A 27,746-nucleotide genomic window follows, 5' to 3' on the forward strand; every position below is an offset into this window, starting at 1 on the left:
CTTTCTAATCGACCTGGCCCGGGTAATAAGCAATAAGCATTTTTCTACAGCTGGCCATGCTTTACACCTGGCTACCCCTACTCCGGTCAACAGCACTGTACCCCCAACAGCAACTTGCGCAAGCCTTCCCCATTTCTCCTTCTCCCAAATCCAGTCAGCTGATGTTCTGAAAGAGCTGCAAAATCTGGACCCCTACAAAACAGCCGGGCTAGACAATCTGGACCCTTTCTTTCTAAAATCATCTGCTGAACCCCTATTGCTAGCCTGTTCAACCTCTCTTTCGTGTCGTCTGGGATTCCCAAAGATTGGAAAGCAGCTGCGGTCATCCCCCTCTTCAAAGGGGGGACACTCTTGACCCAAACTGCTGCAGACCTATATCTATCCTACCCTGCCTTTCTAAGGTCTTCGAAAGTCAAGTCAACAAACAGATTACCGACCATTTCGATTCCCACTGCACCTTCTCTGCTATGCAATCTGGTTTCAGAGCTGGTCATGGGTGCACCTCAGCCACGCTCAAGGTCCTAAACAATATCTTATGAAACAATATTGTGCAGCCGTATTCATTGACCAGACCAAGGCTTTTGACTCTTTCAATCACCACATCCTCATCGGCAGACTCGATAGCCTTGGTTTCTTGCCTCGCCTGGTTCACCAACTACTTCTCAGACTGAGTTCAGTGTGTCAAATCAGAGGGCCTGTTGTCCAGGCCTCTGGCAGTCTCTATGGGGGTGCCACAGGTTTCAATTCTTGGGCTGACTCTCTTCTCTGTATACATCAATGACGTCGCTCTTGCTGCTGGTGAGTCTCTGATCCACCTCTACGCAGACGACACCATTCTGTATACTCCTGGCCCTTCTTTGGACACTGTGTTAACTATCCTCCAGACGAGCTTCAATGCCGTACAACTCTGCTTCCGTGACCTCCAACTGCTCTTAAATACAAGTTAAACTAAATGCATGCTCTTCAACCGACCGCTGCCTGCACCTGCCGCAACAAAGCATCCTTCACTCATGCTGCCAAACATACCCTCTTAAAACTGACCATCCTACCGATCCTCGACTTCGGCGATGTCATTTACAAAATAGCCTCCAATACCCTACTCAATAAATTGGATGCAGTCTATCACAGTGCCATCCGTTTTGTCACCGAAGCCCCATATACTACCAACCACTGCGACCTGTACCCTCTCGTTGGCTGGCCCTCGCTTCATACTCGTCGCCAAACCCACTGGCTCCAGGTCATCTACAAGACCCTGCTAGGTAAAGTCCCCCCTTATTTCAGCTCCCTGGTCACCATAGCAGCACTCACCTGTAGCACGCGCTCCAGCAGGGATATCTCTGTGGTCACCCCCAAAACCAATTCTTCCTTTGGCTGCCTCTCCTTCCAGTTCTCTGCTGCCAATGACTGGAACAAACTACAAGAATCTCTGATACTGGAAACACTAATCTCCCTCACTAGCTTTAAGCACCAGCTGTCAGAGCAGCTACCAGATTACTGCACCTGTTCATAGCCCATCTATAATTTAGCCCAAACAACTACCTCTTTCCCTACTGTATTTATTTATTTATTTTGCTCCTTTGCACCCCATTACTTCTATTTCTACTTTGCACATTCTTCCATTGCAAATCTACCATTCCAGTGTTTTACTTGCTATATTGTATTTACTTCGCCACCATGGCCTTTTTGTTTTGCCTTTACCTCCCTTATGTCACCTCATTTGCTCACATCGTATATAGACTTATTTTCTACTGTATTATTGACTGTATGTTTGTTTTACTCCATGTGTAACTCTGTGTTGTTGTATGTGTCGAATTGCTTTGCTTTATCTAGGCCAGGTCGCAATTGTAAATGAGAACTTGTTCTCAACTTGCCTACCTGGTTAAAGAAAGGTGAAAAAAAATATAATAATTCAAGGGTTTTCCTTTATCTTTAATATTTTCTACACTGTAGAATAATAGTGAAGATATCAAAACTACTAAATAACACATATGGAATCATGTAGTAACCAAAAAAGTGTTCCAGATACTTCAAATAGCTACATTTTGCCTTGATAACAGCTTTGCACACTCTACTTTTTCTTTTTTCGATTGCAGCGTTAGTTCTTGGTAAATGTTGCAATTCTTCAGCAATTCCTGGACCTGTCACCAAAAACAAGCTACATATGGACAGTACCAAAATAAATGATCTAATGACTCTGCCTTCTCGCAGCAAAATCTGCAAAGCTGGGAAGATTGTATACCCATATACAGTTGAAGTCAGAAGTTTACATAGACCTTAGCACATGACATCATGCCTGGAGTTTGCAAAAAGGCATGGGAACGCCTCAGAGCATAAGGCAAAGGATTATATAGACCGATAATGCAAAGTGAACTCTTTGGCCTGAATGTAAAATGCTGTGTGGAGAAAGACGGGTGTGAGCTGTGCCTAGTTAACACCATCCCTACCATGAAGCATGGTGGTGGTGGAAACTAATTTGTGACCAAGCTTTAACTTCCTGACATGTCTTGAGATGTTGCTTCAATATATCCGCATAATTTTCCTTCCTCATGATGCCATATATTTTGTGAAGTGCACCAGTCCCTCCTGCAGCAAAGCACCCCCATAACATGATGCTGCCACCCCTGTGCTCCATGGTTGGGATGGTGTTCTTCAGCTTGCAAGCATCCCCCATTGTCCTCCGAACATAACGATGGTTATTATGGCCAAACAGTTCTATTTTTGTTTCATCAGACCAGAGGACATTTCTCCAAAAAGTACAATCTTTGTCCCCATGTGCAATTGCAAACCGTAGTCTGGCTTTTTTATGGCGGTTTTGGAGCCGTGGCTTCTTCCTTGCTGGGCGGCCTTTCAGGCTATGTCGATATAGGACTCATTTTACTGTAGATATAGATACTTTTTTACCTGTTTCCTCCAGCATCTTCACAAGGTCCTTTGCTGTTGTTCTGGGATTGATTTGCACTTTTTACACCAAAGTACGTTCATCTCTAGGAGGCAGAACTCGTCTCCTTCCTGAGCGGTATATTGTTTGTACAGATGAACGTGGTACCTTCAGGCGTTTGGAAATTGCTCCCAAGGATGAACCAGACTTTTGGAGGCCTACAATGTTTTTTCTGAGGTCTTGGCTGATTTATTTTGATTTCCCCATGATGTCAAGCAAAGAGACACTGAGTTTGAATGTAGACCTTGAAATAAATCCACAGGTACACCTCCAATTGACTCAAATTATGTCAATTAGCCTATCAGAAGCTTCTAAAGCCATGACATAATTTTCTGGAATTTTCCAAGCTGTTTAAAGGCACAGTCAACTTAGTGTATGTAAACTTCTGAAATAATCTGTCTGTAAATTGTTGGAAAAATTACTTGTGTCATGCACAAAGTAGATGTCCTAACCGACTTGCCAAAACTGCAGTTTGTTCACAAGACATTTGTGGAGTGGTTGAAAAATGAGTTTTAATGACTCCAACCTAAGTGTTTGTAAACTTCCGACTTCAACTGTATATAACATTTTATTGGTTGCAAGAATTTTGCATAATCATTTAAATAGAAAAATCCGTTGTTGTTTTGTGTATCAGTTCATAAACCATGTGCCATGGAATTGGTACATCGAAAATCTCTTCCCAACTATTTTGCAATCTACATGGCACAGCGGTCAATTTCTTGGTCCTTAAATGGAACTGGTATAGTTTTTTATTTATCACAATTGTCTTTGGTCATAGTGGAGTTTGGAGTGTGACTGTTTGAGGTTGTGGACAGATGTCTTTTATACTGATAACAAGTTCAAACAGCTGCCATTAATACAGATAACGAGTGGAGGACAGAGGAGCCTCTTAAAGAAGAAGTTACAGGTCTGTGAGAGCCAGAAATCTTGCTTGTTTGTAGGTAACCAAATACTTATTTTCCACCATAATTTGCAAATAAATTCATAAAAAATCCTACAATGTGATTTTCTGGATTTGTTTTTCTAATTTTGTCTGTCATAGTTGAAGTGTACCTATGATGAAAATTACAGGCCTCTCTCATCTTTTAAATGGGAGAACTTGTACAATTGGTGGCTGACTAAATACTTTTTTTGCCCCACTGAATATACTGAGATCATGTGACAGATCATGTGACACTTAGATTGCACACAGGTGGACTTTATTTAACTAATTGTGTGACATTTGAAGGTAAGTGGTTGCACCAGATCTTATTTAGGTGCTTCGTAGCAAAGGGGGTGAATACATATGCACGCATCACTTTTCCATTTGTTAGTGTTTAGAATTTTTTGAAACAAGTAATTTTTCATTTCACTTCAGCAATTTGGAATATTTTGTGTATGTCCATTACGTGAAATCCAAATAAAAATCTATTTAAACTACAGGGTGTAATGCAACAAAATAGGAACAACACGAAGGGGGATGAATACTTTTGTAAGGCACTGTACATTACAAAGTAATTCAAAGTAATTCTGCTGTTATGAAGTCAAATATTTTGTGTTAGGTTCTTCAATCTCTCCCATCTTCCAAAGAACATCTGCCAGGTACTACATCACACACACACACACACACACACACACACACACACACACACACACACACACACACACACACACACACACACACACACACACACACACACACACACACACACACACACACACACACACACACACACAAATCTTATCCTCCTCCCTTCATCCTCTCCTCCCACCCCTGCTTTTTCCCTTATCCCCCTCCTCTTCCACCTCACCAGTTACTTCTCTCCCACACTCCCTACTGTAAACAGTTTGTCTCCACAAGGCTGTGTAATCCCAGACGCATCCTCACGTGTTTTGGTGTTTTTTTTTCAAGTATTAATTACCCTGTGAAGTGAAAGGGAAAATGTGACCCATCCAGCCCTTTTTACTATAATACAAATGGAGTTATGTATCTGTCAACTCCTTTTTTTACAGGATATTACAGCATTCTATAACTCATGACATTCAATGAGGTTTTATTGCTTGGTATTAAATGGGGCTATCCTATATAACTTCAAATAACAACACAGTAATGTATTCTGATTGAACTTGACCATTTTTCATACACAGTATGTGACCGTCTTGCTATCCTTCAGATTTATATATTTTGACAAAAGGTAGAAAGGGGCACTGGATGAGAGGAACGTGTGAACAGCCAATGTGAATGAGACAGATACAGGAAGCAGAAAGGAGAAAAAGAGAACTGGTGACTTGTGCAGAATGTGGTAATGATATAATGACTGTGGTAATGATATAATGACTGTGGTAATGACAGATACAGTAGCTAGAGTGATAGCAAAATCAACAGAGATAACTGTTTGATCAGGCCTCTTCCCAGTCAGCTGCTTCCCACTCCCTTCCCCAGACAGACTGACAGACAGACACAGCTGCCAGACCAAAATACCCCTGCCTGGCCTGAACCAACCCCAAGGATGGGAGGACACCCAGGCAGACCTGGGCAAGTCCCCCCTATGGAGCATGCCTCCCCAGTACTTCCACTCCCAATCCCCTTGACTCCCACAGCTCCCCCTCCCACCCAATCCACACACCCCTGCCCCGTCATGGTACAGTCCCACAGTCCCAGGAAGGCCAGTCTATTTATGGAGGGCGGGGTCTGGCTGAGGAGAGGGGCAGGTGCTCAAAGTTTTTGGAGACTGTGAGAGTCGGTGAATGCACTTCAGCCAGCACTTTCTTCCTCTCCCACTCTTTTTTTTCTGTGAGGTGTTCCAGTCTTCTGTCCACTTGGTAATGACCCTGGATATGGACAATGTGGAGGTGTTTGATACTGGGGTAAAGGGCAGAGGCCTCAGGACCACCAAGGACCTCTGTGCTGGGGAGGTGGTACTCGCTGAGCCCAGCTTCGCTGCAGTGGTCTTCGACAGGTAGGGACCAATGCATGGAGATTTTGGTCATAATGACAAAATTTCTCAGTGGCATGTACACACACATCAATTATTTCTAAGTAAGAAAGACAAATTGAATGCAAAAAGGATACCTTCATGGTTGCTGTATCAATTCATATCCTTAACAATTTGATATTGTGGTTCTATTTATTTTAAAAATACTTACATTCTGCTATGTCTTTGATGGGTAGGGCCTGGTTCATGGTTTGTATCGTGGTGGCCAAAAGGCCATGTATAGTATTGCTATTTCACAGTGGAGTGAGCATATCCATTACTCCTCAGGTGCCAGCCTGGTCTCATACATTACATTTACATTTAAGTCATTTAGCAGACGCTCTTATCCAGAGCGACTTTCAAATTGGTGCATTCACCTTATGACATCCAGTGGAACAGTCACTTTACAATAGTGCATCTAAATCTTAAAGAGGGGGGGGGGGTGAGAAGGATTACTTTATCCTATCCTAGGTATTCCTTAAAGAGGTGGGGTTTCAGGTGTCTCCGGAAGGTGGTGATTGACTCCGCTGTCCTGGCGTCGTGAGGGATGAGTTGTAGGGGGTTAATGGCACAGGCAAGGAGACCAGCCAACAGCGAGTTGCAGTAATCCAGACGGGAGATGACAAGTGCCTGGATTAGGACCTGCGCCGCTTCCTGTGTGAGGCAGGGTCGTACTCTGCGGATGTTGTAGAGCATGAACCTACAGGAACGGGCCACCGCCTTGATGTTAGTTGAGAACGACCGTGTGTTGTCCAGGATCACGCCAAGGTTCTTAGCGCTCTGGGAGGAGGACACAATGGAGTTGTCAACCGTGATGGCGAGATCATGGAACGGGCAGTCCTTCCCCGGGAGGAAGAGCAGCTCCGTCTTGCCGAGGTTCAGCTTGAGGTGGTGACCCGTCATCCACACTGATATGTCTGCCAGACATGCAGAGATGCGATTTGCCACCTGGTCATCAGAAGGGGGAAAGGAGAAGATTAATTGTGTGTCGTCTGCATAGCAATGATAGGAGAGACCATGTGAGGTTATGACGGAGCCAAGTGACTTGGTGTATAGCGAGAATAGGAGAGGGCCTAGAACAGAGCCCTGGGGGACACCAGTGGTGAGAGCGCGTGGTGAGGAGACAGATTCTCGCCACGCCACCTGGTAGGAGCGACCTGTCAGGTAGGACGCAATCCAAGCGTGGGCCGCGCCGGAGATGCCCAACTCGGAGAGGGTGGAGAGGAGGATCTGATGGTTCACAGTATCGAAGGCAGCCGATAGGTCTAGAAGGATGAGAGCAGAGGAGAGAGAGTTAGCTTTAGCAGTGTGGAGCGCCTCAGTGATACAGAGAAGAGCAGTCTCAGTTGAATGACTAGTCTTGAAACCTGACTGATTTGGATCAAGAAGGTCATTCTGAGAGAGATAACGGGAGAGCTGGCCAAGGACGGCACGTTCAAGAGTTTTGGAGAGAAAAGAAAGAAGGGATACTAGTCTGTAGTTGTTGACATCGGAGGGATCGAGTGTAGGTTTTTTCAGAAGGGGTGCAACTCTCGCTCTCTTGAAAACGGAAGGGACGTAGCCAGCGGTCAGGGATGAGTTGATGAGCGAGGTGAGGTAAGGGAGAAGGTCTCCGGAAATGGTCTGGAGAAGAGAGGAGGGGATAGGGTCAAGCGGGCAAGTTGTTGGGCGGCGGGCCATCACAAGACGCGAGATTTCATCTGGAGAGAGAGGGGAGAAAGAGGTCAGAGCACAGGGTAGGGCAGTGTGAGCAGAACCAGCGGTGTCGTTTGACTTAGCAAACGAGGATCGGATGTCGTCGATCTTCTTTTCAAAATGGTTGACGAAGTCCTCTGCAGAGAGGGAGGAGGGGGGAGGGGGAGGAGGATTCAGGAGGGAGGAGAAGGTGGCAAAGAGCTTCCTAGGGTTAGAGGCAGATGCTTGGAATTTAGAGTGGTAGAAAGTGGCTTTAGCAGCAGAGACAGAAGAGGAAAATGTTGAGAGGAGGGAGTGAAAGGATGCCAGGTCCGCAGGGAGGCGAGTTTTCCTCCTTTTCCGCTCGGCTGCCCGGAGCCCTGTTCTGTGAGCTCGCAATGAGTCGTCGAGCCACGGAGCGGGAGGGGAGGACCGAGCCGGCCTGGAGGATAGGGGGCATAGAGAGTCAAAGGATGCAGAAAGGGAGTAGAGGAGGGTTGAGGAGGCAGAATCAGGAGATAGGTTGGAGAAGGTTTGAGCAGAGGGAAGAGATGATAGGATGGAAGAGGAGAGAGTAGCGGGGGAGAGAGAGCGAAGGTTGGGACGGCGCGATACCATCCGAGTAGGGGCAGTGTGGGAAGTGTTGGATGAGAGCGAGAGGGAAAAGGATACAAGGTAGTGGTCGGAGACTTGGAGGGGAGTTGCAATGAGGTTAGTGGAAGAACAGCATCTAGTAAAGATGAGGTCGAGCGTATTGCCTGCCTTGTGAGTAGGGGGGGAAGGTGAGAGGGTGAGGTCAAAAGAGGAGAGGAGTGGAAAGAAGGAGGCAGAGAGGAATGAGTCAAAGGTAGACGTGGGGAGGTTAAAGTCGCACAGAACTGTGAGAGGTGAGCCGTCCTCAGGAAAGGAGCTTATCAAGGCATCAAGCTCATTGATGAACTCTCCGAGGGAACCTGGAGGGCGATAAATGATAAGGATGTTAAGATTGAAAGGGCTGGTAACTGTGACAGCATGGAATTCAAAGGAGGCGATAGACAGATGGGTAAGGGGAGAAAGAGAGAATGACCACTTGGGAGAGATGAGGATCCCGGTGCCACCACCCCGCTGACCAGAAGCTCTCGGGGTGTGCGAGAACACGTGGGCGGACGAAGAGAGAGCAGCAGGAGTAGCAGTCTTATCTGTGGTGATCCATGTTTCCGTCAGTGCCAAGAAGTCGAGGGACTGGAGGGAGGCATAGCCTGAGATGAACTCTGCCTTGTTGGCCGCAGATCGGCAGTTCCAGAGGCTACCGGAGACCTGGAACTCCACGTGGGTCGTGCGCGCTGGGACCACCAGATTAGGGTGGCCGCGGCCACGCGGTGTGGAGCGTTTGTATGGTCCGTGCAGAGAGGAGAGAACAGGGATAGACAGACACATAGTTGACAGGCTACAGAAGAGGCTACGCTAATGCAAAGGAGATTGGAAGGACAAGTGGACTACACGTCTCGAATGTTCAGAAAGTTAAGCTTACGTAGCAAGAATCTTATTGACTCAAATTATTAAAATGATACAGTACTGCTGAAGTAGGCTAGCTGGCAGTGGCTGCGTTGTTGACTTTGTAGGCTAGCTGGCAGTGGCTGCGTTGTTGACACTACACTAATCAAGTCGTTCCGTTGAGTGTAATAGTTTCTACAGTGCTGCTATTCGGCGGCTAGCTGGCTAGCTAGCAGTGTTGATTACGTTACGTTGCGTTAAAAGAACGACAATAGCTAACCTAGAAAATCGCTCTAGACTACACAATTATCTTTGATACAAAGACGGCTATGTAGCTAGCTATGTAGCTAGCTACGATCAAACAAATCAAACCGTTGTACTGTAATGAAATTAAATGAAAATGTGATACTACCTGTGGAGCGAAGCGGAATGCGACCGGGTTGTTGAGTGCGGAAGTTCTATTCGGTAGACGTTGGCTAGCTGTTGGCTAGCTAGCAGTGTCTCCTACATTAAGGACGACAAATAGCTGGCTAGCTAACCTCGGTAAATTAAGATAATCACTCTAAGACTACACACTCTAAACTACACAATTATCTTGAATACGAAGACAGCAAAGACAACTATGTAGCTAGCTAACACTACACTAATCAAGTCGTTCAGTTGAGTGTAATAGTTTCTACAGTGCTGCTATTCGGTAGACGGTGGACGTTAGCTAGCTGGCTAGCTGCTGGGCAGATAGCAGTGTAGACTACGTTAGGACGACGAAATACGATAATTACGCAATTATCTTTGATACAAAGACGGCTATGTAGCTAGCTAAGAAGAAATTGCTAAGATTAGACAAATCAAACCGTTGTACTATAATGAAATGTAATGAAAAAGTTATACTACCTGCGGACCGAAGTGCAGATGCGACCGCTCGCTCCAACCCGGAAGTAGTTTATCACTGTAGTGTTTTTGCAGACTTTACTGTAGTATTCAATATAGTGTTTTGCAGACTTGACTGTAGTATACTGCAGTATTTACTGTAGGGTTTTTGCGGACATGACTGTGGTATGCTATAGTATTCACTGTAGGGTTTTTGCAGACTTTACTGTAGTATTCACTATAGTGTTTTGCGGATATGACTGTAGTATACTATAGTAATCACTATAGTGTTTTGTAGACTTGACTGTAGTATACTGCAGTATTTACTGTAGGGTTTTTGCGGACATGACTGTAGTATGCTATAGTACTCACTGTAGGGTTTTTACAGACTTTACTGTAGTATTCACTATAGTGTTTTGCGGATATGACTGTAATATACTGCAGTGTTTTTGCGGACATGACTGTAGTATGCTATAGTATTCACTGTAGGGTTTTTACAGACTTTACTGTAATATTCACTATAGTTTTTTACGGATATGACTGTAATATACTGAAGTGATGCAACGGTTTGTGACAGGCCACCTATTGAGTTGGGTCAACAGTTCTGAGCAATGCAACAGACCAGACAACACTGTAGCAAAAATATACCATTTTTATTACAATTGTAACATCTAAACGTTAGACACTTTCTAGGCCCATTAAATAATGTAATTGATTATTGTCATTGATAATTGCCATTAACAGCCAATTAATTATGTAGGTTCATTGCTGTTGTGGAGCCTTCGGAACTGTGTCACGCTGAGGATTATTTCTGTCTGTAATAAAGCCATTTTGTGGGGAAAAGCTCCTTCTGATTGGCTAGGCCTGGCTGCCAAGTAGGTGGGGCTATGCCCTCCCAGGCCCACCCATGGCTGTAGCCCTGCCCAGTCATGTGAAGTCCATAGATTAGGGCCTAATTAATTAATTTAATTTGACTGATTTCCTTATATGAACTGTAACTCAGAAAAATCTTTAAAATTGTTACGTGTTGTGTTTATATTTTTGTTCAGTATAGATTGGAATGTACTTTATCTAGTGTAGATAAGCGACACACACACAAACACAAACACATATTACAATACAGTGTATCAATCTCTCCATCTACTGTACAGGTGGATGGCCCATGAATAAGACCACACTTTCAGTTCTGTGCACTGTACTCTGTTTCTAAATGTGTATGAGTATGTGTTTGAGAGTGTGTGTGCATTGAGGGGTCTCAGTCTCATTATCTGCTGGAATGCTGGTCACAGATATCCCTGCTTACTGTTGGCCAGTGTGGAACCATATAAGCGCTAGCGTCGGGATGACAGCAGACATAGCAGGTATGCAATGAAAGGATCACGCTCTTTGGAAAGAGGGGTGTGTGAGCTTTCCAAAACTAGAGAAGAAGAATAGTGTAGGGGCTGTTTGTGTGTGTCTTGTCCCCTGGCAGCTATCTGCTTACAGAAGATGTGTTGAAGCTTTACAGCATGCCAATAATCATTGCAGGCATTAAGCTAGTTCCATTTCCTTTTAGACACACTCCCAGACACTCATAGGATAAACTGTTTACACACACAAGCCTGTCTTCAAGGTGTGGCCATTATTTTATGGCTGTTTAGCATTGTGTTTTTGGCATAGCCATGTCACTTACATATGTTTTTAGTCCTACGCTGAAGCTTTTTGCACAATCTTTGCACACCTAGGAAAATATTGTGTTGTAGTCCACTTAGTCGTTCTATTTTTATATACAAAACCATACTGTACTCACCCGCCTTCACCTTAAGGCAAAGTTCAGAGATCGAGGAAGTTGTGTACAACATGCATGTCGAGAAAGCAAGTTTGAATGCTGCTAGATGAAAATCGCTTAGAAAGTCTGGCCTCATGTGTATTGCGTGATTGTCTATTATAGAAATGGGATCTCAGGAACCTGTTTATTGGCACATCAGGGGAATGATAGCTGGGACCAGTCGGGTGCCTGTCCACCGGGGTGGGGTGTATTTAGTGATTTGGGGGCCTCCCCTACCTTTCCACAGACATTACTTGCTATGATTATGTTTATCCCACAACTGAATATATTTATTTCAAAAGCTTTTTTTCATTTCAGGAATTTATTCAATATATAGGCTGCATAAAGTTGTTAACAATCAGTCAGTGGGGACCACCTGGTCAGCTGGGGCACGTTTAAATGGAAAACTATGAAACATACTGTAGCAAGGTTTGCCTCTGCCTGTCATAAAAACATATATACAAGCGCAATCACACAAACATGATTAAACATTGTTTTAGGGTAACGTTTTGTTGTTTTCCTCATTGTTGAAATGGTTGAGATGTTTGCTTCATGTTCAAGTGTCAAGGTAAAGCAAATCATGTCCTTATTTGTTCAGTTTGGATATTACTTTATAATAAGCTCACATAAAAAAAATACTACAGTTTACTATAGAATACAATACAATACAATACAATTCTATACTTACTATAGAATTCTATAGTACTCTGCAGAGGTGGGAACAAGTCATTGTTTTATAAGTCACAAGTAAGTCTCAAGTCTTAGCACTCAAGTCCCAAGTCAAGTCCCAAGCTAGGTCCCAAGTCAAGACAGGCAAGTCCGAGTCAAGTCTCAAGTCAAGAACGTCAAGTATCAAGTGAAGTCTCAAGTCCTAAACTTTGAATTTTGAGTCCTAAACAAGTCATAATGTGCTCTTCAACAAATGTAATACCATTTCATATTTTTAACAAGATGAAGTTAGTATATTACATTTACGCAAATCATGAATGCTTTTAAAAATATATATATATATTTATTACTTTCCAAATAAATGTTATATTTCCATGGAAATACATGGGTAGCCATGATAAAGACACATCCCCCCAATTGTGATCGACTATCGAGGATTGCTATGGGGCGCAATCGGGCGATGTCGGCTTGTACACAATTGCCCAACCTTAACACACACACACAGAACACACACACACACACTCTCTCTCTCTGTGGTTACGGTAGGCTAACGTATGTCAATGATTTTAGGAACAGCAGTAACTGTCAGGATTTGGCCAGGGTTGTTCCGGTTTTTGGTCACTAGATGCCCCCATTGTGCCTTTTGACCTTTTGTTTTCCCTTGATCCCCATTATTATTTGCACCTGTGCCTCGTTTCCCCTGATTGTATTTAAACCCTTTGTTTTCCTCAGTTCTTTGCTCTGTGTTTGTATGTTAGCACCCAGCCCTAGTACTCTGTGAACTCTTGTTGATCCCGGTGGACTCTCTTGTGGAATGCTGTTTTTTTGTTCTTGTTTGTTTGTTTTTGAGTATCTTTTGAGGCTTTTTGTGCTATACCTTCCACCTTGTGCATTTACCTTTTTGTCTTGGAGGATTACCTTTGTTCTTGTGGAATTCCTTTTGAGGTTGTGTAGTTACATGTTTTCCTGAAGAACTTCACTTTTTACTTCATTAAATACACCGTCTCAAGTACTGCTGTGTCTGCCTCATCTTCTGGGTTCTGCCGACTATTCGTGACTCAGTTGGTTAAGTGACTGTTTCTCACTCCGGAGACCCGGGTTCGTAACCGGGTCCTGACAGTAACATCAGGCAGGATTTAGGCTACCAACTGCCTAGCCAGTTGTAGGTCAATCCTGGGTCCAATGATCACGTTCCCGCACTGACTGACTATGTGGAGGCTCATTGATTTAACGTTATGTTAGCCTACACTAGTAAAGTAATAAAATATATAACTGTTGGCTATATTAGCCACAACTTACCCTTCTTTGTGCAGCTTCAAATGTCGAACAAAGTTGGAAATTGTTGCGTCTCCGTCTGTAATTTCCCCCCCGCATGTTTTGCAAGTTGAAATCAGTTTTTTATTGATACGTCGTCTTTATATCCGAAAATAAAAATGTTGGGAATCATCTTTCCAAGGGCTCCATCTGAATTCACCCGCCGACATTCCTCTGCACTGCCACGCACAACTTTTTTTCAGCTTGCACAATTTGATTGGCTGCTGTCCGATTCAAACTGTAATCCGTTAAATGAAGAGTTGATGCTCTGCCCACTTTTTATAATAGCATCAGTTTTTATATTTGGGCTTGGAGAGGTTATCAAGTCAGGTCGAGTCAAAAGGTTCAAGTCCAAGTCATTGGTGTTAGAGTCAAAGTTGAGTTGCAAGTCATCATATTTGTGACTCGAGTCCAAGTCATGTGACTTGAGTCCACAACCTCTGGTATTGTGTAGTAAACTGTAGTACACTGTAGAATACTATATTACACTCTGTAGTATCCCTCAATCATGTGTAGTGCTTACTATAGAATGTTGTAGAATATTGTAGAATATTATACTACATCACCGTAATATCCCTCGATCGTGTAGCGCTTACTATATAATTTTGTAGTATACTGTAGAATATTATACTATACACTGTAGTATCCCTCGATAGTGCTAATATCCCTCGATAGTGCTTAATATATACAGTAATTTTGTAGTATGCTGCCAAATATTATACTACACACTGTAGTATCCCTTGATCATGTAGTGCATACTATAGAATGCTGTAGTATACTGTAGAATAATATATACTACATACTGCATTGATATGCTAATATTAAATTAGCATATGTCCCTTTCATTCCCCTCCCCCATACCTCAATGTGTGCCACCCATGACTGAAAAACCTTCATGCCAAGTAGAGACCATATATTGTTAAATAAAATATTCTCCATACCTAATTAATTCAATGGAAACACAAATGACATCGGAAGAGCAGGAGGAGGCAAGTTTGATAACGACTCACCCCGCTCCTGTACAAAGGACCGAAGACAGCTTTTTAACATATTTTCCATGTCTTAAAAATGATTTACTTTTGTTAAATCATTTGTACACATTTTAAATGGCTTTTACAGAATTGGATGTTTTACATAGAAAAGTGCTTTTAATTATGGCTTGTTTTTATTGGTTTTAACATGTACTTTTTAACAAATGTACATGTAATATCCAAATGCTGTTTTATGCTTTTATGCCATTTTTACGTGTAAAGAAATGACAAAAATATATAAGAGCTGTTTTAAAGGAAATGCGATAAAACTTTCCCAAAATAAAAAATCAACAATAAGCACAACCATTCATCCCACTACTCAAAAATCACAAACCTCCCCTCCCAGTATCTTGAAGAAGAAGTTTCCATCCCCTAAGTTAAATTTTTAATAAAGTTATTTCCTCTTTCCTCCAACTCAAGTCCCCTAAACCGGGTTTGTATCCTATTCCCAACCTTTACCCTAAACCAGCTTCGTGTCCTCTTGTATTTTTTACTTTACTTCTTTACTTATTAAAATCCATAAAAATGTGTTTTCATCAAGTTGAGAAAAAAAGGAGATCTCCCCCATCCTCTCCCCCTTGTACCTTGCCAAACCTGATCTTCACCAGACAGAAGGTCAACCTAACCGGTCAGACCACTGTCCTACCTACAGTACATACAGGTTATTGTAATGTAGTCTGTGTGTAGCTGGTGTAGAGGGGTCAGGCACAGGACAGCCGATATGAGTAAATAAACGTATTTTACTAAAAAAATAGACAAATAAAACACAAAATAAGCGAGCCCACATAAACGGACCATATTACATAAAAACAATCACTCACAAACAAACATGGGGGAACAGAGGGTTAAATAATGAACAAGTAATTGGGGAATTGAAACCAGGTGTATAAGACAAAGACAAAACAAATGGAAAATGAAAAGTGGATCGGCGATGGTTAGAAGGCCGGTGACGTCTACCAATGAACGCCGCCCGAACACGGAGAGAGACCGAATTCGGGGGAAGTAGTGACAGTTATGGACAATTTGCTTTTTTGTGTTTGTCCAGTAAGTTTCCTCAAGGAGAAAACCCCCATTTTTTTTTCAAGATGATTAAAAAGATAATAAAACAAAAGACAATTCAACAAAAGCACTATAGTAAATACTACATATACTACAGTAATGTCTGCAAAAACAGTACAGTAAACACTACATTCATGTCCACAAAAACACTGCAGTAAATACTACAGTATTCACTCTAGTGTCTAGTGTTTTTGCCCAAAAACCCTGCGCAAAAACACAACCGTGAATACTATAGTCAAGTCCGCAAAAAAGGTACTGTGAATACTATAGTATATACTGTACATCAGTTGGGATCTCTATAATCTTGAATATGAGTTCCTAAACATAGCATGCACGTGTATCCTTGTAGCTCTGTGGGCTAATATAGTCAAAATATTTGCCTCGGTGTAAGTTGAGCCAATGACCATGGGGTAAGTTGAGCCAATAGTTGAGCCAATGGCAAGTTGAGCAAATCTAAGTGTTTTCTTCCTAGGTGTGATGCAAGGCATCATCGCTGAGATGTGAGGTAACAACAGTGCTGGCCTATGTTAAAAGTGTAAAAAATAATGTACAAAATGTTTGTTAGGTTTAAAGCCTGTTAAAAGACGCTTAAAATTATTAACAGACAAAAAAGTGATTGTGATTGTATTGAATTGTGTTTGGGAAGTAAAGATAGACATGGTTTTAAAAAGGTAGTGGTAATATTTCATTCAGTACAGACATTTGGACACGGTTTAACTTTTAACCGGGGGAGGGTCGTGCCAAATGACCACTTTTTTTGGACAAGTTATGTTTTCAAAACTGTAATGTTTACATGAATTCTGATTATTTCCAGGTATACACAACATTCTGAAATATATGCAGATATCTTTGCTATAAAGAAAATTTGATTTCCTTTTACGGAATGATGCTGATTGTAAAAAATGGCTCAATTTACCAACTCTCCCCTACATATAGTAAACCAGAACAGATATAGTGGTGGAGCTCAACAAGTACACGGAATGACAGTGGAAACATTCTCAGAGGAAGTGCAAACAGAGTTTTAGAGAGAGAGAGAAGTTTGGAAGAATACCATCATATTTCTGTAAAGTCATCTCAGTATAGCCCATTACATAAATACAGTGCATTCGGAAAGTATTCAGACCCTTTCACTTTTTCACATTTTGTTACTTTACAGCCGTATTCTAAAATTGATTACATTGTTTTTCCCCTCATCAATCAACACACAATACCCCATAATGACAAAGCAAAAACAGGTTTATCTTTCTTTTTGCAAATATATTAAAATAAACAGATCACATTTACATAAGTATTCAGACCCTTTACTCAGTACTTTGTTGAAGCACCTTTGGCATCAATTACAGCCTCAAGTCTTCTTGGGTATGACGCTACAAGCTTGGCACACCTGTATTTGGGGAGTTTCTCCCATTCTTCTCTGCAGATCCTCTCAAGCTCTGTCAGGTTGGATGGGGAGCATTGCTGCACAGCTATTTTCAGGTCTCCAGAGATGTTCGATTGGGTTCAAGTCCGGGATCTGGCTGGGCCACTCAAAGTCATTCTGGGACTTGTCCCGAAGCCATTCCTGCATTGCCCTTCTACCCTTCAGTACCCTTCTCCAGATCTGTGCCCTGACACAATCCTGTCTTGGAGCTTTACGGACAATCCCTTCGACCTCATGGCTTGGTTTTTGTTCAAATGTATACATTTGCAAAACAAATTACAAACCCGTTTTCGCTTTGTCATGGGGTATTGTGTAGATTGATGAGGATTTTTTATTTATTTAATCCATCTTAGAATAAGGTTTAATGTAACAAAATGTGGAAAAAGTCAAGGAGTCTGAATACGAGGCAATATTTATTGGGTCTGTATGAAAAAGGGCGAGGGAAAAGGGTGATGCACTGAAAAAAGGGCAAGGGAAGAGGATAGCCAGGAAAGACATATAGAAAAAAGGAGAGAGGAAATATGAGGTAAGTAGTTAAGGGACTGAGAGATTTAAATGCTGACACAGAACAGGTCTTTCTCTTCACTGATAAGGTACAGAAATGGCTCCCCACTCAGTTTGCTGTGAGAGCGTATTATCATTCATCCCTAAACCTATACTATCCAGCACACCAACATACCCTGTTTAAAAAAAATCTATTTAATGTCTTCTCCAACCTGCTGGCTTCTCACACTACCATGGCCATCTAATCACCCCCATCTTCAAATAGGCGCAATCACTCGTTTTAAGACCCACCAGAGTGAAAATTGCTAGTGAAATAAATCCACTCCATTATCAGTCCATGATGTCATCCACTGGTCATTGCCTTGCGTTGTTATTCTCTACCCCATATACACTAATTATACTAAACATTGGGAACAACTTCCTAATATTGAGTTGCACCCCCCCCCCCATTTTGCCCTCATAACAGCCTCAATACGTCGGGGCATGGACTCTACATGGTGTCAAAAGCATTCAACAGGGATGCTGGCCCATGTTGACTCCAATGTTTCCCACAGTTGTGTTAAGTTGGCTGGATATCCTTTGGATGGTGGGCCATTCTTGATACACACAGGAAATTGTTGAGCGTGAAAAACCCTACAGCGTTGCAGTTCTTGACACAAACCGGTGTGCCTAGCACTTAGTACCATACCCCGTTCAAAGGCACTTCAATCTTTTGTCTTGCCCATTCATCCTCTGAATGGCACATGTACACAATCCATGTCTCAATTGTCTCAAGGCTTAAAGATCCTCCTTTAACCTGCCTCCTCCCCTTCATCTACACTGATGGAAGTTGTTTTAAAAAGTGACATCAATAAGGACTCATAGCTTTCACCTGGATTCACCTGGTCAGTCTGTCATGGAAAGAGCATTACATTTACATTTAAGTCATTTAGCAGATGCTCTTATCCAGAGCGACTTACAAATTGGTGCATTCACCTTATGACATCCAGTGGAACAGTCACTTTACAATAGTGCATCTAAATCTTAAAAGGGGGGGTGAGAAGGATTACTTATCCTATCCTAGGTATTCCTTAAAGAGGTGGGGTTTCAGGTGTCTCCGGAAGGTGGTGATTGACTCCGCTGTCCTGGCGTCGTGAGGGAGTTTGTTCCACCATTGGGGGGCCAGAGCAGCGAACAGTTTTGACTGGGCTGAGCGGGAACTGTACTTCGTCAGTGGTAGGGAGGCGAGCAGGCCAGAGGTGGATGAACGCAGTGCCCTTGTTTGGGTGTAGGGCCTGATCAGAGCCTGGAGGTACTGAGGTGCCGTTCCCCTCACAGCTCCGTAGGCAAGCACCATGGTCTTGTAGCGGATGCGAGCTTCAACTGGAAGCCAGTGGAGAGAGCGGAGGAGCGGGGTGACGTGAGAGAACTTGGGAAGGTTGAACACCAGACGGGCTGCGGCGTTCTGGATGAGTTGTAGGGGTTTAATGGCACAGGCAGGGAGCCCAGCCAACAGCGAGTTGCAGTAATCCAGACGGCAGATGACAAGTGCCTGGATTAGGACCTGCGCCGCTTCCTGTGTGAGGCAGGGTCGTACTCTGCGGATGTTGTAGAGCATGAACCTACAGGAACGGGCCACCGCCTTAATGTTTTGTATACTCCGTGTATAAGCTATGTTCCCAGGACAGTTTGGAACTTCATTTCCCACAGGGCCTATGTAGTAGTTTGGACTGATTTCTCTAGGGACCATGTGTGTGGGCCTGCCATTAGGTTTTATGGTAACAGGTTTCCACTAAATCTGATAGTTACCAAGGGCAGAAGGGAGGATGAGAGCGCAGCAGGGTTTGATTTTCAATTGTTTCAGGGGGCTGGTAAAACCCCTGAACCCCATAAGAAATCATGACCTCTAACCCTTGACCTCTCCACTTTTCCCAGTCTGTCTCAGCAGGTGTGTCATAGCTGCTTCCGTCGCCAGGCCAACCTCCACCGCTGCGCCCAGTGTAAGTTTGCCCATTACTGTGACCGCACCTGTCAGACTGCATGCTGGGACGAGCACAAGCAGGAGTGTGGTGCCATCAAGAAGAACGGAAAGGCCCCCAATGAGAATGTCCGGTAAGGGAGGAGAGAGAGTGGAGGAGGGAGAAAAATAGAGGAGAAGGAGAGAGAGTTAGCGGAGAGAGGTGGTGTAGGAAGGAGAGAGAGGGGAGTAGGAAGAGAATGGATGGACAGGGGAAGGTGAGTGGTTGCCAATGCCTTGCCAAGTTGCATATAAAAGAAACCAGGCTATGTCAGCCACTCATATAAAACTATAATGCTAACTCTCCCTGTCCCTCTCCAGTCTTGCTGCCCGTGTGCTGTGGCGCATACAGAAGGACACAGGCATTGTGTCGGACAGCCAGCTGACCTCAGTGGACCAGCTGGAGGACCACGTGGCCGACATGCCCGCCGACAACCTCAAAGAGCTCAAGATCGACGTGCACAACTTCCTGGACTACTGTCCCAACACCAGGCATGGTGTGGAGTACATCTCACACATCTTTGGCATAGTACGTATCAATGAGTTAGTCATCTTACCATCCAGATATCTCAAACTTTAGCACAGTACGTACAAGACCACTACTCTCTATAGACTATGAGGTAGTGTCATTAACCATTAATCTCTTTATTCCTCTCTCTCTGTCTTCTTCCACTGTCATTCTCATTCCATCTCTCTCCCCTCTCTTTCTTTTTTTCTCTCCATCCCCCCCTTTCTCCATCCATCTGTAGATCAACTGTAATGGTTTTACTCTGAGTGACCAGAGGGGTCAGCAGGGAGTGGGAGTAGGTCTGTTCCCTAACCTGTGTCTGGTCAACCATGACTGCTGGCCCAACTGTGCTGTCATCCTCAACCATGGCAAGTATGTATCTCCCAAGAGAGGGAGAGGGAGAGATAAAACGTTTGTACGTGATTTGTACTCTTAACTCTTTGACTGCCATCTCTTCCAGTCAGTCAGCTCTGAATGCAACCTTCCACTCTAAGAGGAGGTGGGTCTCTCTGCCTGCTTCAAACTAACATCTAACCTTTGAACCTTGAGCATCCGATCCTCAAAGATCTCATTAACACATGTTATTAACCCTCAATCACTGGACGTTAGTGAGGAAGTCAACAGAACAACAGTACCAAATGACAGTCAGGCATTCTAATCTTGACCCTGACATTGAATAGTGTGATTTCCCCAATATTTCCCTATGTTTCCTTCTTTACCACAGGACCGTTTCATCATTAAGCATGATCAAATTACTCATTATCATAAAATTATTATCAAATCTAACCCCTAAAGTTAATAACTGAGGGGAAAACAGAATATTACGAAACAAATTGTGTCTGTCCGACTATAGCATGGTTTGTTTAGCTCTCAGTAGGATTGAGTTGCTATTCTGCTTGAGGCTTTGTTGTGTGAAATGTGTCTATTGTTAGATTTTGCTCAGTTTTCAGTCAACTACCTGATAAGATTACTTCAAACATCACATCATAACATGAATGTATTTTTAGACTTCTAGACTGCCTGCACTATGTTGGTGATGATGGCTGTTTTTGGTTGTCTGTCCCAAAACATGCTTTGTTAGAATGTTGTTTCAAGTTGAGTGAAATGAAAACCCCCACACTGAGCTTGCAGCTGGGCTATGGATGTTCCTCCAAAGCATATTTATTATTCATCAGGAGCCAACAGTCCAAGATGTTGAGCTCTGAACGATCAATATAACTTTCTCTGAACCACGAGCTGCAAGGATTATCCAACCAGTGATGTTTATGTTTGCTGACTGGTCAATGAAGGTTTCCTATCTCCAAAAAAATACAAAAATGCTGTCAGCTCCCTGGCCAACTATGTCACTGCAATAACTTTCCTGGCCTTTCGCTATTGTAGCAATTGAGAGAGAACATTCGTAGCAGGGCTTGAACTTCCAGACCTGTCCTAGTAGTGCAGCGGTCTAAGGCACTGCATCTTAGTGCATGGTTCAAATCCAGGCTGTATCACATCTGTCTGTGATTGGGAGTCCCATCAAATGTTGTACAATTGGCCAAGTGTCGTACGGGTTTGGCCAGGGTAGGCCTTCATTGTAAATAAGAACTTGTTCTTAACTGACTTGCCTAGTTAAATAAATAAATAAAAACAGGGAAAGCTGTAAAGGTCCAGAGACCTACTAGGGGCTACACTACACTACCCCCTTTACCATCCCTTATGGTGACTACCGTCACACTACACTATCCCCTTTACCATCCCTTATGGTTACTACCGTCACACTACACTATCCCCTTTACCATCCTTTATGGTTACTACCGTCACACTACACTATCCCCTTTACCATCCCTTATGGTTACTACCGTCACACTACACTACTCCCTTTACCATCCCTTATGGTTACTACCATCACACTACACTACCCCCTTTACCATCCCTTATGGTTACTACCCTCACACTACACTACCCCCTTTACCATCCCTTATGGTTACTACTGTCACACTACACTACCCCCTTTACCATCCCTTATAGTTACTACCCTCACACTACACTACCCCCTTTACCATCCCTTATGGTTACTACCATCACACTACACTACCCCCTTTACCTTCCCTTATGGTTACTACCATCACACTACACTATCCCCTTTACCATCCCTTATGGTTACTACCGTCACACTACACTACTCCCTTTACCATCCCTTATGGTTACTACCATCACACTACACTACCCCCTTTACCATCCCTTATGGTTACTACCCTCACACTACACTACCCCCTTTACCATCCCTTATGGTTACTACTGTCACACTACACTACCCCCTTTACCATCCCTTATAGTTACTACCGTCACACTACACTACCCCCTTTACCATCCCTTATGGTGACTACCGTCACACTACACTATCCCCTTTACCATCCCTTATGGTTACTACCGTCACACTACACTATCCCCTTTACCATCCTTTATGGTTACTACCGTCACACTACACTATCCCCTTTACCATCCCTTATGGTTACTTCCGTCACACTACACTACTCCCTTTACCATCCCTTATGGTTACTACCATCACACTACACTACCCCCTTTACCATCCCTTATGGTTACTACCCTCACACTACACTACCCCCTTTACCATCCCTTATGGTTACTACTGTCACACTACACTACCCCCTTTACCATCCCTTATAGTTACTACCCTCACACTACACTACCCCCTTTACCATCCCTTATGGTTACTACCATCACACTACACTACCCCCTTTACCTTCCCTTATGGTTACTACCATCACACTACACTACCCCCTTTACCCTCCCTTATGGTTACTACCCTCACACTACACTACCCCCTTTACCATCCCTTATGGTTACTACCATCACACTACACTACCCCCTTTACCTTCCCTTATGGTTACTACCATGACACTACACTACCCCCTTTACCATCCCTTATGTTTACTACCATCACACTACACTACCCCCTTTACCATCCCTTATGGTTACTACCATCACACTACACTACCCCCTTTACCATCCCTTATGGTTACTACCATCACACTACACTACCCCTTTACCATCCCTTATGGTTACTACCCTCACACTACACTACCCCCTTTACCTTCCCTTATGGTTACTACCCTCACAGTACACTACCCCCTTTACCATCCCTTATGGTTACTACCATCACACTACACTACCCCCTTTACCTTCCCTTATGGTTACTACCATCACACTACACTACCCCCTTTACCATCCCTTATGTTTACTACCATCACACTACACTACCCCTTTACCATCCCTTATGGTTACTACCATCACACTACACTACCCCCTTTACCATCCCTTATGGTTACTACCATCACACTACACTACCCCCTTTACCCTCCCTTATGGTTACTACCATCACACTACACTACCCCTTTACCCTCCCTTATGGTTACTACCATCACACTACACTACCCCCTTTACCCTCCCTTATGGTTACTACCATCACACTACACTACCCCCTTTACCCTCCCTTATGGTTACTACCATCACACTACACTACCCCCTTTACCCTCCCTTATGGTTCTGTTCTTTCAGCATGTGACATGCACAAGCTGATCCTAGAGCAGCTGTTACTCTGGCACTAGGCTAACCTTGCCGCCCTGCTCCCTCAGGGTTGAGCTGCGTGCGCTTGGTAAGATTGCTGAGAATGAGGAGCTGACGGTGGGCTACGTGGACTTCCTGAACGTGTCAACGGACCGCCAGAGAGCCCTGAAGCACCAGTACCACTTTGACTGCACCTGCAAAAGCTGCAGCAAGAACCTCAAAGATGACCTAATGATGGCTGCCAAGGAGACCGAAGGCAACAAGGTGGGAGAAGTAGTTACATGTTGAGGGCAGAGTTGGGGTCAATTCATTCCATTCCAAACAGTGGGGTCCTGGGTCCTTGGCCCCATGCCGTACCCAGACTCACGTTGGGCACATAACCCTATCACGCAGATGGGCATCTCACAGCTGATGCACCAGAAGCATGTAGTCAAATGCACAAATGAACACCTGATCATACCTCTGAGGGCCCAGGGGCCAACAACACATCACCCTAATTACTTTTCAGTTCAATAAAGTTCCATGTGTAACGGATGTGAAACGGCTAGCTTAGTTAGCGATGCGCGCTAAATAGCGTTTCAATCGGTTACAATCGGTCCCTGGTTCGTACCCGGGTATGGGCGAGGGGACGGTTTAAAATTATACTGTTACACATGCTTCCCCTCTCCCTTAATGGATCTCAACTCTCACTGTACTCGTGCCTCACATGAGATCCCAACCCTAAATATCAGCTATCATAGATAGAACAAAATACATGTAGCAGTTGAAATGAAATTAAGCTTTTCTGATTTCATCTGAGATATGGTAACCTAATGCTGAATTCCAATTGATTGTCTGAGACATCGCAAAATAATATGACTAACTCTCTTATCACATGACCATATCTTTAGACATGGGTCAATGCCATGGACCTGGATATGTGTTATATCAGTATCTATGTATGGGAGTTGACTTTGAGCAAATTATGATTAAGTCACAAGGTGTGTAACACAAGTATAAGTCTGTGTCCTACACTAGTCCATTTTTGTAGTTGCCGGACCATTAGTCTCCTCACACAGCTGCTGTGTCTGTGAGAAGAGACTACTGGGACCTGAACACATTATACAACATTTCCTTCAATGGAACACTGTTTTCAGAGTTGTTGGATATGTCACTCTCTTGTGGTTGTCTGCAGTAGTGCATTTTGGTCATCGGGCATTTTCCTTTACTGTCAATGATCAGGAGTGAATGATGGTGGGATGTGCAATGTGCATACTCCCAAATGTTAATACACTGACGCTGTTGTCTTTACTATATTCTCTCTCTCAGCCCTCTGATGAGCTTGTGAAAGAGGTACAGGAGTTAAGTTTGGAGTGCCTGGCCAAGGTTGAGGCAGCTCGTACTGCAGGTGACTTTCATGAGGTAACAACAACAACCCCCTCCTTTACCTTTAGGGATGGCTTTGGAGTTTGGTAAATACCTCTCTTTCACTGTTCCATATAATTCACTCTCCCTCTTTTGTTAAACCTGCTAAATTCCCCCTCCATCCCTCCCTTTCCCTGCACAGGTGGTGAAGCTGTGTCGTGAGTGTCTGGACAAACAGGAACCTGTGTTGGCTGATACACACCTGTACCAACTGCGTATGCTGAGTGCAGCCAGTGAGGTGCTGTCCTACCTGAAGTTCTTCTCTGAGGCTGCAGAATACTCACGCAGGATGGTGGAGGGATACATGTGAGTGTTTGTAATGGGGACAGAGTGGTGGAGACTAATCTAATGGACCATATGAAGATTTGCATGTCTACAGCTTTAAAATCCGATTTCTACGTTTACATTTCAGTCATTTAGCAGACGCTCTCACCCAGAGCAACTTAGTTAGTGTATTCATCTTAAAATAGCTAGATAGGACAACAACATACACTACATGGTCGTTGAACATCTCATTCCAAAATAATGGGCATTAATATGCAGTTAGTCTCCCCTTTGCTGATATAACAGCCTCTACTCTTCATTGCTGCGGGGACTTGCTTCCATTCAGCCGCAAGAACATTAGTGAGGTCGGACACTGATGTTGGGCGATTAGGCCTGGCTCACAGTTGGTGTTCCAATTCATCCCAAAGGTGTTCGATGGGGTGAGGTCAGGGCTCTGTGCAGGCCAGTCAAGTTCTTCCATACCGATCTCGACAAACCATTTCTGTATGGACCTCACTTTGTGCACGGGTCCATTGTCATGCTGAAACAGGAAAGGGCCTTCCCCAAACTGTTGCCACAAAGTTGGAAGCACAGAATTGTCTAGAATGTCATTGTATGCTGTAGCTCTAAGATTTCCCTTCACTGGAACTAAGGGGCCTAGCCCAAACCATGGAAAACAGCCCCAGACCATTATTTCTCTTCCACCAAACTTTACCGTTGGCACTATGCATCTGGGCAGATAGCATTCTCCTGGCATACGCAAACCCAGATTTGTCCATCGGACTGCTAAATGGTGAAGTGTGATTCATCACCCTAGAGAACGCGTTTCCACTGCTCCAGAGTCCAATGTCGGCAAGCTTTACACCACTTCAGCCGTGCTTGGCATTGCGCATTGGTGATTTTAGGCTTGTGTGCAGTTGCTTGCTCCCAACGAACAGTTCTTGTGCTGACATTGCTTCCAGGGGCAGTTTGGAACTTGGTAGTGAGTGTTGCAACTGAGGACAGATGATTTTTACTCACTTCAGCCCTCACCGGTCCTGGTCTGTGAGCTTGTGTGGCCTACCACTTCACAGCTGAGATGTTGTTGCTCCTAGAAGTTTCCACTTCACAATAACAACACTTACAGTTGATCGGAGCAACTCTAGCAGGGCAGACATTTGACAAACTAACTTGTTGGGAAGGTGGCATCCTATGACATTACCATGTTGAAAGTCACTGAGCTCTTCAGTAAGGCCATTCTACTGCCAGTGTTTGTCTATGGAGATTGCATAGCTGTGTGCTCGATTGTACACACCTGTCAGCAACGGTGTGGCTGAAATAGCCGAATCCACTAATTTGAAGGGGTGTCCACATACTTTTGTATATTTAGTGCACTAATTACTTAATCTTAAACATGTTCTCTTTTCCTCCCCTTCCCTTTGCACCAACCCTCTTCTATCTCTTCTCCTGTGCAGGAAGTTGTACCACCCCAATAACGCCCAGTTGGGCATGGCCACCATGCGGGCTGGCGTGACTCACTGGCACGCAGGGCTCATCGAGGTGGGCCATGGCATGATCTGCAAGGCCTACGCCATTCTCATGATCACACATGGACCCAACCACTCCATCACCAAGGACTTGGAGGTACACTAGACTACAGGCTGCCTCAATAGTTTGATTAACCTATGACATTAGAAAAAGATAGCATGGGGCCAGTTCAGTAGGGTATAATGTTACAAAACATTCAATAAAAATGTGTGGAAGGGAGATATGATTGTCAGGTAGAATAGTGAAGTGTAAGCTCTATTGTTTACATATCTATAATTTCACCTCACTGAATACTAATTTCCCAGATTATACCAGACCAGTCTACCTTTTGACCCCTGACCCCTTGTTTCCTAGTCAATGCGTATGCAGACCGAGATGGAGCAGAGGATTTTCAAGCAGAATGAGTGCGTCTACCACAGCATGAGAGAGGCTGCCCTGCAGAACAAGTCCATGGGCATGATGGCTGAGGCAGTCAGTGTTGAGGACAACGTCAAGGCCCTCTTCCACAAGCAATGAGCTTCTGTACACACCACTTTCATACCATTGAAATGCAGTGGTCACCAAATCTGCCCCCCAAAATAATAATTGGCTGGCCCTCAACTACATCTGTAAGGCTCAAAGTTCCTATGAACGCCTTACCTTTTTGGAGTTAGTAAACATTAAATCAGTATACCCACCATGTGCCATATTACCATGTAAAATATTCAATGATAAATGCAATAAAAGCGAACACTGGATAGAGTCTGGAGTCTGTTTTGCTATACATTGCA

General features: G+C 43.8%; 2 protein-coding genes across 2 annotated transcripts in view; one reads left to right on the forward strand and one right to left on the reverse strand.

Moving 5' to 3' along the window:
* Nucleotides 1–14,678, reverse strand: part of LOC124048921 (DDRGK domain-containing protein 1-like) — a 28,421-nt gene extending 13,743 nt beyond the window's left edge. The window contains exon 1 of the mRNA XM_046370100.1: nt 14,667–14,678. The gene's annotated coding sequence lies outside the window, so the exon portion shown is untranslated. The remainder of the gene's footprint in view (nt 1–14,666) is intronic.
* On the forward strand, nt 5,609–27,713 carry LOC124048919 (histone-lysine N-methyltransferase Smyd1-like). Its single transcript, XM_046370096.1, has 10 exons — nt 5,609–5,877; nt 19,625–19,801; nt 20,028–20,235; nt 20,456–20,586; nt 20,675–20,713; nt 23,850–24,045; nt 25,090–25,182; nt 25,328–25,491; nt 26,904–27,072; nt 27,331–27,713. Exons 1-10 carry the CDS (start codon nt 5,666–5,668, stop codon nt 27,490–27,492), a joined length of 1,551 nt encoding a protein of 516 aa, XP_046226052.1. The 5' UTR covers nt 5,609–5,665; the 3' UTR covers nt 27,493–27,713.
* Nucleotides 27,714–27,746: the final 33 nt, after the last annotated feature.

This window comes from Oncorhynchus gorbuscha, linkage group LG11 (genome assembly GCF_021184085.1).
Source record: "Oncorhynchus gorbuscha isolate QuinsamMale2020 ecotype Even-year linkage group LG11, OgorEven_v1.0, whole genome shotgun sequence".
Classification (NCBI taxonomy): domain Eukaryota; kingdom Metazoa; phylum Chordata; class Actinopteri; order Salmoniformes; family Salmonidae; genus Oncorhynchus; species Oncorhynchus gorbuscha.